This window comes from Denticeps clupeoides, chromosome 4, assembly GCF_900700375.1.
Source record: "Denticeps clupeoides chromosome 4, fDenClu1.1, whole genome shotgun sequence".
NCBI classification, from domain to species: domain Eukaryota; kingdom Metazoa; phylum Chordata; class Actinopteri; order Clupeiformes; family Denticipitidae; genus Denticeps; species Denticeps clupeoides.
The window spans coordinates 18,920,523-18,935,393 of record NC_041710.1 but is presented as its reverse complement, the minus strand read 5'-3'; the positions used below and the strand labels follow the sequence as shown (position 1 = coordinate 18,935,393).

The window sequence follows — 14,871 nt, the reverse complement described above, 5'->3', positions numbered from 1 at the left end:
TTGACGTAGAGGACTCTTAGCAGGGGAGGGAATCTTTTGATGAATGGTGAGTGAGGGAAGGTGTGCTTGAACACGATGGGGGGGAGAGAGAGCGTGTGAACAATGGTAGAAGGGCCAGGGAAGTGCCGGTTATTCCGAATGCAGGTAGGAACTGTGTGACTGGAATACCACTCGGTGTGTGTGTCTGTGTGTGCATTGTTGTGACTTTCTGTGACACTGCCAGCTCGACACACACCTCCAGAAACGGACCTTTCCTAAACATGAATTTTAATGTGCAGTAGTCAGAACCTTCAGCTTAGAAGTTCCAAGTTTTTTTGAACGAGAACACCAACATTCTGTTCTATCCGTTTTTTAAAGTGTGTGTGTGTGTGTGTGTGTGTGTGTGTGTGTGTGTGTGTGTACACAGGGTACAAAATTCATAGACGAAAAAGCGTTCCCCAAAATGCGCAAGAAAGACAGTGCCCATCTTCAAAAGAGGATCTTCAAATACATTTGCAGCCTGGAAATATTTTGAACCATCTCTACATATTAATGGTGCTTTGACTAATACTCCACTTAACATCAGAAACGTCCATTCAAATAGTTCCCGAATTAAACCCCCCTCACGTTAGAAATAAATACAGATGTGGATTTCGGTTGCATGGCATGCTGGGCTTCATGGGGGATTTGCATCATATTCTGGCATGGAAAGATAACCGCACATTAATGTTTGGAAGTTACCTCATGGGCCAGAGCTGGCAAAAAAAATCTTCGTGATCACACTTGTGTAATATTTAAGTTCTGCAACATTCATGGTGAAACATAACTGATTGATTTTCTCAAAAAAACTAACTGTGTATTATCTGCTATTCCCACAAAGAGCTGATGCCAGGCTGTTGAGGGAAAGGTTCCATGCTACACAGCACTGGCCAGCAATTGCCTGTTTCTGCTGTGAAATTAGTATGTTTATCTGTACCCAGCAGGTGCCCAGATAAGCAATAATTTTTCAGCCTGAATTCTGACATTTGAGTCAAAATGATGATTGTCCTTTCGATTTCTGGCTGATGACAGAATGCATATTAGTCCAATTTAACGCAGAACAATAAAGCATTACACGACTCACGACTAATCAGCAAATAAGTCTCATGGGTAATTGTAATCTTTATTGCAGGTGCAGTAGCTCGCTGGTACTTCTCTCTCTTCTAGGTATCTCTTCTCGTCCTTATTGGAACCAGTCCGTTTGTGGGTTATACTTGACTCCCCTCGAAAAAACAACAATGTTCAAATTAATTACTTGACTCCACAGGGTGTAAAATGGGCCACTGACTAGAGAAAGTGTGCTTAAAGAAAAACAAAATGACACCGCATGGAGTAAGAAGCATTTACTCTGCTTCCTTATGGGGCTTTAACTCACCAGACTGCTTGTTCAGTAGTGAGTGTAAGGATGGTAAAGTGTGCTTGCCACCAGAGTGGAAGGCAGGAGCTGATCTGGTTTATGTAGCTCATAAAAAAAGTTTTTAAGGATCGCATACATTTAAAACAGCCTATAAAAAGCCATCTTGACAAGATGGAAGTAATTCCAGGAGTTTTCCATTACAGCTTTATAACGACATCACACAAGACAGGAAAAAAAAAGAAACTGATTTTTTGGAAGTAATTACAGTGTCATGAAGTGGCATGTCTTAAATGGATGTTATAATTTAGCCCCAGAAAAGGGTGAAAGCAGATGTGGAAAACACTGCTTAACATAAGGTGCCGTAACCAAGGACAACATTGTAATTCCTCATCCTGATGACACCTGAGAGGATGCCTCCTGTTTCTGAGGTAGACATGATTCAAGCAATGCATCTGTTAATTTCTCATTTAAATTCTCTGCAGTCACAGAGAACGTACATTATGATAAACCAGTATAATGTCTACGGCATGCCATAATTACTGTACTCTGTTCATTACAGTTCTTGGAATTAAATCTGTAGCGATAAGAATCAATCACAACACACCACAAAATGTATTCAGCACACTAATCAACAGAACAGCAAAATGTGTTCATAACTGGTTAGCAGACATTACACAGTTTGTCAAGCTCAACAATCCTGTATGCCAATTTGCTCATAAATTAGTAGAAAAATAAACCATAATTAGGGATTACATTATTTATGTAGGCCCTATTTATGATTATTCAACTAAACGATTTCAGAATTATTAAGAAGTATGTCCCATGGTCTTCCCATCGGGGCCAGGTAATGTAGTATACATTTAAATATACATGGTATTTTAATTATAATTTCAAACACACAATGTATAAATATGTTATAAAATACATATAGTGTAACCGTTTTTACCCATGTACACCAGGAAGATATGAACAGTTCCCTCTTCAGATTTACATTGGTACATTGTTTCATTAGTTTTGTATATTTTATATTTTTAATGGCTTAAAAATCATATCAGTGAAATAATTGTATAAATACCAAGCATAATAGTTAATGCATATTCACACGCTGGTGTGAAATCTCTTTTAAACATTTCAACCATAGAACTCAGGAGTGAAACATCCACATTGACAGACAAGCCTGCCACTGGCCCTTATTTAAGCGTATAGGAGGTGTACCTGACACATTTAATTAACGACTCCGGCAACACAATCAATCAATAATTCAATAACCCAATTATCTAGAATCCACAATAAAACAAATGAGCTGCCATTCTCAGAATTAAGTTATTTACATCCCCACTCAACATATGAAGACCACAACAAGGCAGACACAAGATGTTTGGATATTTCTGCATCATTTGGCTTTCATCATTGGTCTTGCTTTCATTTCATCTATTTATACCAAGGAAAGAGAAAGAGACACCATACCCTTATTAAGCGAGGAACGCACGTAGCTATTTCCACAATGACGCTAATCACTTTCGCAAGCATTGCGATCTGCAAAGTTATTAACCCTATGGTAAAGAATTTGCCCACTAAATTGGTTTTTAATTCAGCAATAACTGCAAACCCCGTAATGGAGTCATCAGATCAAGGACAAACGCTGGGATCAGTTGCAATTTGTCTGCCTATGTAGTCATTCTGTCTAAATACACATATTTCAATTCTCAGCGCCAGCCTAACAAATTAAATGATAACTAGATCCACTCCTTTTTATTTTTTTGCTTCTTTCTCTCTCCAATCCTCCGTGTAGAGCATCATTGTGGTTTAAGTCTCTCCAGCTTTCAGCCCCAGGCTCCTGCTGGCAGCCGCTTCAGCCACCATATGGCATCGTCCACGTGCTAAACAAACAGGTTGTGGCCATCAGATCTTGATCGATGCGCAATCAGAATGGTTTGACGCTAGACAAAGGGGCTCATGCTTCATCTAGCCACTGATGAACTTGAGACGCTTAAATAGCAGTTGCTGCTCCCAACAATTATTTCATGTGAATCAACACTGTATTTCAGCCAGGACGGCAGTTCTGGTATTAATAGTGCTACTGCAGACTGCAGGCTGGAGTGATTAGATGTCAGACTGGATTCTGACCTGTTATTATTCTCGATAAGTTCCCCCAAATCCTATTTGCCTGGCTGGAACTATCCCGACACTAAAAGCCCATGCAGCAAAATGTCATATTATTAGCGTGTGCACCGGTCCCATATATTCATTACGCTACAAGAAATATATGATTTTTTTTTTGTTTGGTAATGAGGTTTTCTGGGACTCTGGAACGGGATATGTCTTTTACACTTCATAATAGAAACGATCCTTCACATTAGGCTCCTTGAATACTCCAGTGAATTCTGCACTCCCACTGAGTGACAGAATGGTGTTTGAAAGTAAAAGCCATTTAGAGACACACCAGTTTATGGATGAGGTGGTTACGCAAACCGGCTGGTCAAATTTCACCAGGAGCCTCTGCACAGCAGCCGTGAGAACGTGTGCACCGTGGTTGTGCATTTAAGGAAATGTATGCTTACACAATACGTTACAGTTTCCTCGGGCATAACGCGTGACACTAATTCACCGAAGCAGCGTTACGAGGCCACGGTGGGAATTTCTACACAATCGCATTTCCAGATCTTGCGGTGGCCATGGAAGCTATTTATGCTCAGTGGCAAGGCAATGACGGAGTAAATCGGGTTTAAAAGTTGGCGAGACCGGAAAACAAAGCCCGGAGGAGCTCTGAGGCAAGAAACATTTACGTGAACCAAACCTTTCTATCCTGCATCAAACGACCCTGAGCTAAAACGGCTGTATGATACAGATACAGCCAAATAAATTAATTAGTTTTCTTAATTTACAGAAGCTCACAAGTTTAATGGACCAGAAGATCCAACTTCAGATTAACTGATATAATTGCACACTACATTAGATCCTATGTGCTCTTTAAGGTGTAATTAAGTGTCATTACAAGATGTGGTGGTGCAGAGGACAGTGTCAGTGTTCTTTCCCGTTCTACAATTAACGAGTGCTATTGCTGCAGCAGATCGCCAAGGTAGGATGAGGAAGAAAAGGCCGAGATTAGCGACTCCCCACGTGGCCCTCGGCGCCGGCACTCAAATCTCAAATCAATGAGGAAAGAGGAGTGATCGCAGCGCGGGGGGGGAGAACGTAATCATTATATCTGCAAGAGACCAAAAGATTTTACTTTCCTCTGCCTCGTAGCGCCCTTAAATGTTCATAAATATCGTTATTATACGGAAAATGCAACTATATCATGCGAATTGTTCCCGTTGGCATCAAGAGACGCATTTTTCCGCACATTTATTTGATGGCGCTAATCTGCGAGCTAGCTTTGCCTCAATTAGCAGGGACAGCAGAATGCTGGGAGATCAGACGGGCGCGGCTCGCACACACTGAATCCCCTATCTTTAAAGCTCAGCATGCAGAGCCACAACTCAGGCCAGCCTCATCCGCACGCTTTATATGCAAAGCTGCACTCCAAACGTTTGATTGATAGCATTTGAAACGTAAAGGACATCACCAGCAAAATGCGGCGAAGACTTTGAGCTCCTCGCTGGGTATCTTACTGGATATCGGAAATCTTTTGGGTTCTTAAAAACAGAGGAAAGATAGAAAATGGGGGGGGTGGGGGACTTGGGCCGAGAGGTTTAGTGTGTGTGTGTGTGGTGGAGGTGTTTGGGGGGGCTGATAGCGAGTTTTCACCGTGACTGTAATAGATGTTAATTGGCACATAATTTTCGGTATGAGGACTTGGTATGACAAGGCAAAGAATTATGAAGTATTAACAAATGTTTAATTCAATTTTGCACAAATTCATCATCCCATAGACCCATAACCCTAGTGCATCTCAAACAGTATGTTCCTGGTCATCTCCACAGGTAGCTGGAGTGTCAGCCCAGACTGAATGGATGACCTTCGGACTGATGAATTACCAGCGTCCCTCAGAACAGTTTAAGCATGTTAAAGACGTGACAGCATATTCATCACAAACATAGCGGAGGCAAAAGAGCAATTAGACCCACATCAGAATGAATAATTGTCATAATATGTAAAACGTCATACTTGACGTTGATAAAACAATTATTCTGTGAAGATGCTTTGGAGGCATCAGTATGTTCAAATTAGCCGATATTGACATTTGTCTTTCAACTTCATTCATTCTGTTTAATGCAGTGTGGAATTATAGCTTTTGGAGACCAGAAGGGTACAATATAAAATTTGCAGGGCTTGTATGCTAAATTACCTTGCTCACTTCATAACGTTTTGCCAGGTTTATGGTTTATATGAATATGTTTTATATTAGGGCTCTCAATCAATTTTTAAAAAATGTAGACATCATCGCAGAAAGTCATGCAGAAAATGACACATCCAGATGCAGGGACATTGCATCCACATTGCAAGATGGTTGCGCCCATACTTTTGGTATGGCAATTCTGTGTCTACATTTGCACATAGTGTGAATGCGAGGATCTATCTGTATCTATGTCTATTGCGTTATACCTCACCCAGACTGCATAATATTTAGACAGATTAATGTCACTAACCAAAATCAGATTGCCAGTTGCTTTGCCACAACACGGTGATAGAAACACACTTAATTGTTGCCAACTGCAACCAGATATCTAGCATGCTAAATAGCAAATGCAAATGTGCTGGACACAGGATTATGGAGAGAGAGAGCGGTACCAATCCAATTACTGATGCAAATTCAGTTATTTTTCTATTTGCATGTTTTCCCTAATTAAGTTAACCATTTAAATTCTGTTTTTTAATTCCTGAGAGTTGTTTTCCATGTCATTTCTCATCTGTCAGAAAGTCAGAAAATTATGTATTGTGAACTCTACAGTGACCTGATTACTTTACAAGTTGTGCAGTTTGAACTTAGTTTTAGGGTCTTACAAATCCTGATTTTTATCTCTAATCATTTTTGTGATTATAAATACACAATGAACAGCATTAACCCCAAACCTCACAATCTGTATGTGACAGGCTTACTTGTGTTTGCGGCCAGAGACCAGACTCTGTTTTCCAAGTCCACTGAAAATGGACACAAGTCAACTATTGTTTAATCCTTTATTAGCAGAGCATAGGCAAGAGCCATTTGTTGTCTCCATTTACATTTTCTTAATCCAAATCCTCATGGCCTGTCTCCTCCAGATAAATTGATTTCATGCAAGGATCAGTGTTCCCTTCCCGTTGACATTTTCATGACTGTGGCTGGTGAAGAGCGGCTGTTATGAAGTCAATGCTGAGCTCCTTGAGCCCAAATACTCAGAGGGCAAAGGGTGTGAAAAGGTAAGAAAAAAAGAGAACAGAATGAAAGACAAAAGATGGCGAAGGAAAGGAAAACAGGAGTCGGAGCTGTGCACGTGAGTGAGGTCAGGGAGAACCGAGGAATCCGTGTTCAATGATCCATGGTTCCACTGGTCAGAGAATGACAGCTGAGAGCTGCAGCAACTGCTAACCGAGGTAGAAAAAACCACACACACAGCGGTAAAGGAATCATGCCGCATGATCAAATTTTAATGGAAAGTGGCTCTCCGAACAAGATGAAAACAACAACACGCGCACACACATACGCACAAAAAAAACAACAAAAAAAAAGAAAAACAGCAGGACTGGTAATCAATTCTCCACCAATCCGACCGTGGACAAACAACATGGAGCACGTCGAGACAATGAAAAGAAAAGGCGCCCCCCATTCTAAACCCCATTTAAAATGAGCAAATGTTCACTTCAAAAGAACAACGCAAGATCTGAAAACTTTTCTGCGGGTTGAGGGAGGTAGAGCCGGCAACTGCGGCCGGTGCCAACGGTGATCAGCAACATCTCTGTGCCACTTAAACTGGATGTGTTAAGTTTTTGTGTTTTTTTTTTTTTTTTAAAACACGTTTTTTTTATGAGATCTAAACTGTAGCCAGCACGTTGTCTCTGGTTGAGCACAATTGTGTAAATGATGTTCATACATTTGAAAGAATTACATATTTTTAAGCGGGTCACAATGCATTAATGTTGACAGCCTTGGTATCTATGCTTCTGCATCGGCGTAAATGAAGATGGCACGCGGGACAAAATGAAAGGTTTCATGCCTGCTTAACAAATGACACCGTTGCATGCCAAAAGCATAGCAAACCACATCCCACCATCATTGGCAAAACTGGTGCTCATTGCTAATTTAGTTGCTTGGTATTGGAATTGTGTTTTGTTGCTTTACTCGAGCCTTTTTCCATTCTGTGGATGCGCAGCATGTCCTTATTCTTTTATTCTTAAAAACCCTGAACGCTGAGCATCGTTACAATTGAGGCGCAAGGTGATTTTCTCCGACAGGTGAGAAACACCACGTCAGCATTTGTTGCATTTTTATGGGTGTGATATCATTTCAGAGATATGAATTCTTACAGTACGGCACACGTTCGTGAAAAAAAAAACCTAATATAAACTCACTTATAGCGAACAAATCTACCATGACAATTACAATACATGACTTATGCGCCGCCGTGACTACAGCTCTTTGAATTAAATATACAAGATACGTGACTCATTTCTGTGAACAAGAGAGTCGTTTGTGTAGGAGCACTTCTCTGATCTCCAGCCAAATCTTTTCCTCCCTCCCTGCAACCCTCTGAAGAAAAGGATGATAATTGAAACATTTTCTTTCAAAGACTCAAGCAGAACAGATAAATTCACACGAGGAGGACGAAATCTCTGCGGGAAAGACAGTAAATCATGAAAGAGTCAGAGGCGACTGATCTCACCTATCATTCCACTCTACCTGCCGATCCGTAATGCCCTCTTATGTGAACAGATTTTCTATTCTGTGTGTAGATGCAGTAAATGTGGAGGAACCTGCATTAGCATGTGCTGCACCCATTCTCCCTTCCACCACATAACTGCATTTACAGACAGTCAGATGGTAGGGGACAGCAGAGCTGTTTTTTTTTAATGCAATTTCAGGTTTAAAATTCTCCACCCTTCATGCCTTGGTATAGATAAGTAAAGGGGGGATAGTAAAAAAAACACTAACACGGACATTAATTTCATTTCCCAGAAAATGTAGCCCCAATCCAATTTTCCCTGAATACCACAGTCATTACAATAAAAGAAATGCTGAGTTTCTGTGTATTCTGCTCTGTGTTGGGCGTTGGTGAAAACACTGGCAGGTGGAATTTGGCACCATTTGTGAAACCTTGTCTGCATTCTGCACAAAACACGTAGAACGTAGGCTGATATAGATGTCGGATTTCTCATTATCATTAATTTTGACCTGAATCATTTAAACTGTGTAATTAATTAAGAGTCATAATATCAAAATGTGATCACAGTTTTTAGTAGCGTTGTAGAGGCTACAGTTTCCACTGGAGGGTTTATATTGCTCATCTGATCTTTTAAGTAATAAGCAGACTGTCGGGTGTTGTGCTTATCAGAACTACTGATGGATTAGTGCAATTTTTTTGAGATCAGATAACATTGTGTGACCCACTGATAATCCAGTTTGCTGCTGTTACCCCCTAGAAACCCAGAGTTTCTAGGGGGCACTGTTTTCAAACTGGCGCTATTCACAGTGGTATATGCTAAGTATGTGGTACTTAGTGTACCGTCAAATACATCCTTAGGACTTAAATAAATAAGTAAAAAAGTAGTTATTTGCATGTTGAAAAACTAATTTATAGATAAATATTTCGATTTTCTCACTAATTCTCACTCTCAACAACCACAACACTACATAGAACTCCAATACACTCCAGCACTTTCACTCTCAATCACTTCTGGACTCAATTCCCCTAGAAATCCTTGCACAAACTTTTAATTACATTTTTAACTCTTTTTACCTTGCACATTTACCTTGTTATACTTTGTCACTTTATACTTGACTCCACCTATTTGCACACCTTCATCCTACTTGTTACACATATATTATGTTTTAGGTTTTTTTTAAAGTGTAATATTCAGTTTGCAATATGTTTGCAATATTCGCATATTGGTTCATTGTTTACTTGCAATATTTGCAATAATCTGGTCTGTAGCAGTCGCTAAAAGCATTTCACTGCATATATCATACTGTGTACAACTGTGTATGTGACAAATAAAATTTGAATTTTTGAATTTGAATTCAGTTGGACAACTTTTTTTAATTGCCTCCTTATCATCTACTTTCATCAGGTCATGTCTGATTTGCTCTGTGTCCCCAGAAGCAGGAGCATCGCAGTATCGCGGAGTAAGCACATTGCTCCACATTGCCCCATCTGAGTTGACCCTAAACATCACAATTTCTCAGGTTCAGACCCAATAAATATTTATAAAATAATTACAATTCATTGTAACAACGCTAATATTTTGTTCTGGAACATGAGCATTAGCTGAAGGTGGGAGAAAAAATGATTTTCGGCAACGTAAACTTTTTCGAAACAGATGCCCTCTTATATGAAACATCCCAGATGACCAGAGATGTTTGTGAAAAGGCAGCAGATCTGGCTGTGCAGGGAACAGCTGCGAGGATCCTCCCGGTTAAGCCGAAAACATGCAGCGTTTCTGATGCATTAGCAAAAATATAAGTGCTGATTAATTTGTCTCTGGACATAATGACTAGCCACCACACATCCTGTCCACAAACCGCACAGCATGCTGCAATTGTTTTGATAGGTCAGCAGGAGTTTGCTTGCTGTCTGCTACACAGATGGTGTAAAACCGTCCTGAGATGGTATTAAATCATCTGAATGCATCTGATGACGGTGGACCTAGGCGCTTCTGCGGCATGGACCGTTTTTGACCCTTTACAGGAGCTCAGAGCGATTTCTCTGCACCCCTCGCCTGACGGACTCCCCCCCCCCCCCCCCCCCCCCCCCGTTTCAGGAAGTGTGCTGTCACAGACCCGCGCCGCCCCAGATCCCTCCTTATCTGTGCACCGCACATGTGCGAGATTACAGGCTTTCTCCTGCAGGTATTTCACACTTTATTTACAGCCATCCGCACGATAATGGAGCGATTGGGACGCAGACAATCGCCACCGAACTGCAACGATGGTCGGGATTGTCAGGGGTGGGACGGCAGCGGACTGTGTGCATATGCAAGTGGGTGTGTGGGTGTGGGTTGATGGGGGAAAAAACGACCATGAGACAGATAAAGAGAGAGCAGGGTGAACAGGGGCGAAGAGATATAAATTATGTGAGATGGTCTGGTGTCAAGATTACTTCAAATGTTGATGCATTTGCATTTCTGGCGAGGCATTTGGTGAAGTACAGAGCAGAGCCCCACACCGCGGCCCTGAATGGAGGCCTTGTGGAGAGACTGAAAGGAAAAGTGCAAGCACTTCATTTACGTCCTACAGTTCAGCCTTTAAAAGCACTTCCTGCGTTGCCCTGCATGACGGCCCTTCAGCATTACTTCCAATAATAATAATAAGGGGAGACATTTTTACGGAGACCCCCTTGCAGGTCCATATGGCACAAATACAGGGATACAATGCTGAAAATGTACCACCAGAATGGGAATTAGTTTGTACTAATTAAAAAACCCAAGCGTTCTTCTGCATGGAACAGTGATCCCACGCATTAAGCAGTGATTAAAGCACTTAAATCTAAAAACTTTAAGTAGCATGTGTGTCTGTACAAGGTGCAGTGAATCGCTCGTGGGCAATCTTCTGAGCACACACAGTGAAAAAACAGGGTTTGGTTTTAATCGTTGAAGTCGTCAGGGGTTGCTGCATTTTATCAGTGGTACAGATGGTAAAGTCCTGCTCGGAGAAGAATTGGTGCTGATAATGGCCCAAAGAAAGCTCTGATTACATGTCATTTCGCAAAGCCCCCCCATTTGCCACTTGTTACGGCCATCATTACCTTAACCGCCATCTTTATTTCTCCCACTTTCTGCAGGGTTGATGACCTGAGCGCGTTCCAGGAGGGTTAGTACTTTGTGCTCCTAGGCACGTCATATCTCTTCCACTGTCAAGTCGGAGCACAGAAGTGTGGCAAGGGGCTCTCTGGGAACATAACATAACAAGTTGATGTTGTTTTTTTGCTGTATTTTAATAAAACCAGCACATCTCTGAAGTTTTCATCAGAGGGGAAAAATCACTTCAAACTGTTTTAGAAGGGCACGATTTTTTACGTTTCCAGACAGTGTCCTTCACCCCTGATTAAAGAAGCAAACATCTCCCATTCAGGGGTTTCATTAAGCCTAATAGCCCTCACACACACAGAAAAAAAAAAGATGAATGAAGAAACTGCAGTGAAATCACACTCAGTTAAGTCTTGGAATTAAAATGTAATTTTGTTCAAAGGAGCGGATTGGGTTTTTTAATGAAGTAATCTCCATTTTACTAAGAAATATCTACAGCAGGTTGGGGGCACATAATGAAAGCTTGTCTCAGCCGTTAAAAAACGTGGTTTCCCAAAAGAATCAATGCGGCTCAAACTCAGACTTTGAGGTCACTGAGTGAAACCCCAGATCAGAGTTGATCATGTGTGTACGTGTTTGAATGTGTTCAATTGGGGATGAATTGCCTCCTGCAACCAGATATCTTCATTGTTAAATATCTGCTCAAGTCAGAGTGGCAGGGACCTTCAATTCTCTATGTAGAAAAGACCGACATGGTCCTTTTTTTTTGTTGGAATGAATCACTGTGTGCTTGTTGCTTGTAGTGCTTGTTTTTGAGGATTGTCCTTTCTGTATCACTGCATATCTAGGGGTGGTAGTAGCCTAGTGGGCTAGTGGGTAACATGCTTCCCTATGAACCAGAAGACCCAGGTTCAAATCCCACTTTCTACCATTGTGTCCCTGAGCAAGACACTTAACCCTGAGTGTCTCCAGGGGGGGGACTGTCCCTGTAACTGATTGTATGTCGCTCTGGATAAGGGCGTCTGATAAATGCTGTAAAAGTAAATGTAAATATCTTTTTGTGACAGAACATTGTTTTGGAGACCCAGTGGCCCAGTCAGTGCTGGACGATCATGTAGTGTGTGACTCCCTATCACCAATCACAGTTTTAATGTGAACTAGAGCAAATTAGACAAGACAAGATGAACAAATAGGAACAGCGTACATCAGGATATTGGCCAGTGGGTGAAATTCAGCACCAAACAACAAAGAAAATGAAATCTGAACAGATGCCTCAAGGGTGAAATCTTGATTCATAATTGTGTTGCCATCCAGACTATTCTATCCAGGAATAATACAGGAATTTTAAACAGGAAAACAGTCATTATTTTTCCTATTTGGGTGGCATGTGCCAAGCCCTCTGAGAGACAGAGGCGTCCTCAACCTGAATTAAAATAATCCTGCATTGGCTGATGATGTAAGTGGGAGGATGTCTTCCATGATCTAATGTTCTGAATGAAAGCAAACCCTGCTCCAAGGACATCCTGTAATGACAACATTAACACCTTAACTTGGACCAACGGCCCGCCGTTTTCCATCAAGAGCGGCGTATGAACCGAAACCCGTCTCTGGTTTGTCCCTCCATCCACTTTTGTCCTGTCCTCTCGAGACCAACTCAGCGGCCCCTTTGTTCCTGCACAGGCCATGCTCTGGCAGGGTCTGCTGCGGAATGACAGATTAAAATAAAAGTCCCGAGCGCTTGCTCCTGCCAAGAGAAACCCTTTTCAATTGGCTGCCCCTCTGGAGACAGGAATGACTGATGTGACTGGCATACGGCGGTTCTGCTGCAGGGAATGCCGAAAGGCGTGCCTGTATAGGTAAAGCTGGAAGTGTCCAGCCTACAGTATCGGTGGGTGCGATATGGCCAGTCTGTGCGGTTCAGCGGAAAGTAAAGACGCAGCTGAATTTCTGCTGCTGTGTCTTTAGACCACGTGAACAAAAGCAGCCATCGACAAAAACTCCTTAAAACGGTGACAGTAAGGTGTGGGAGGTCCAGCAGCTCCAGTTTTGTGAAAAGTAGAAATTTGTTCCTAAGATGATTTCAATGGACAACTCTGCTTTTTTCCAGAAGGAAGTAAAAAAGCAGGACACTTAAAAACTTTTTTTCTTGTGCTATTGGATGTTCGATTTTGATAAATAGATTACGATTTCACCAGAAACTAGATTAGAACGAAACACACAACGACACAATCCACCACACAGAGAGGAAGGGAGAAGGTCTCACCCGCGTCTCCAGCGGCTCCCCCTGCTCAATGAGGCTGATGAAGGGTATCTCCAGGAAGGAGGACATGAACTCCACCTGCACCAGCTCCTCGTGGCTCTGCGGGAACGCCAGCACGGCGGAGACCCCCTGCACCACCACGTCCTGGCACACGCAGCGGAACAGGGACTCCGGGTCCCCGTGTCCCGGCCCCCGCGACACCAGCTCCAGGCTGAGGTTGTAGGGCAGAAAGTTGTCGCCGGTGTGGCGCAGGTGCGCCAGGGCGCGGTTCAGGGCGGACTGGATCCTGGACGGCTGGCGCGCCGGGAGGAGCGCGCCGACGCGCACGGTGTGGCCGATGCGCGCCAGGATGTGGCAGGGCTGCGGGTGCAGGTGTCCGGGGCACACGAGCGCGTGGAGAGCCACCTGGAGCCCGATGTGGAGGTATGCCAGGAGCCTGGAGAGCACCGAACGCATCCTGCTCCGTTCGCGGCTGGGCTGAGGTCTCGTCAGAAGATGGCATCGCTCTCGCTCGCGAGGTCCCGGCTCCCTCGTCCCCGGTCCGGCAGAAGCGGGCGAGGAAGGAGGAGTCCGGTGCGCGCCGCGCGCGGAGCCCAGACGCGTCTGGCGGCGCGCGCGCGTCGTCTCCTGCTGCGAGAGAGAGAGAGAGGAGAGGGGGAGAGAGAGAGAGAGAGAGAGAGAGAGAGAGAGAGAGAGAGAGAGAGACGCGTCGTCCCAGTAAACATATTCAAACCGAGAGCGGACCCGTTTATACACCAAAAAGGAGTTTAATTGATTTGTAAAAGTTCAACGTCTACTAATTACTACGCTGGACAGCTTACTTCATAAGGCACGTCCGGATCTGCTGAAAGTCTTTAAGAACCTTATTGGCTTATTGACTTTCTTAAGTCTATTGAGAGTCTTTCCTGATGCTGACTGAAGGGAGAAAGCGTGGGCCGTGTTCGCCAATGTTGCAAGGACCGACTGCTTATGTACAGTACAGGCCAAAAGTTTGGACACACCTTCTCGTTCAATGTGTTTTCTTTGTTTTCATGAGCATTTACATTGGAAGATTCTCACTGAAGGCATCAAAACTATGAATGAACACATATGGTGTTATGTACTTAACAAATATGGAGACCTGGCCTCCACAGTCACCGGACCTGAACCCAATCCAGATGGTTTGGGGTGAGCTGGACCGCAGAGTGAAGGTAAAGGGGCCAACAAGTGCTAAAGACCTCTGGGAACTCCTTCAAGACTGTTGGAAAACCATTTCAGGTGACGACCTCTTGAAGCTCATCGAGAGAATACCAAGTGTGTGCAAAGCAGTAATCAGAGCAAAGGGCGGCTATTTTGAAGAATATATATGTTTTCA

The 14,871-nt window shown here is 42.9% G+C and overlaps 1 protein-coding gene across 1 annotated transcript in view; it reads right to left on the bottom strand.

Moving 5' to 3' along the window:
- Positions 1–14,109, bottom strand: part of grin3ba (glutamate receptor, ionotropic, N-methyl-D-aspartate 3Ba) — a 34,891-nt gene extending 20,782 nt beyond the window's left edge. Inside the window, exon 1 of the mRNA XM_028976927.1 lies at positions 13,521–14,109. Coding sequence (XP_028832760.1) covers positions 13,521–13,973 — 453 coding nt within the window. The 5' untranslated portion in view covers positions 13,974–14,109. The remainder of the gene's footprint in view (positions 1–13,520) is intronic.
- Positions 14,110–14,871: the final 762 nt, after the last annotated feature.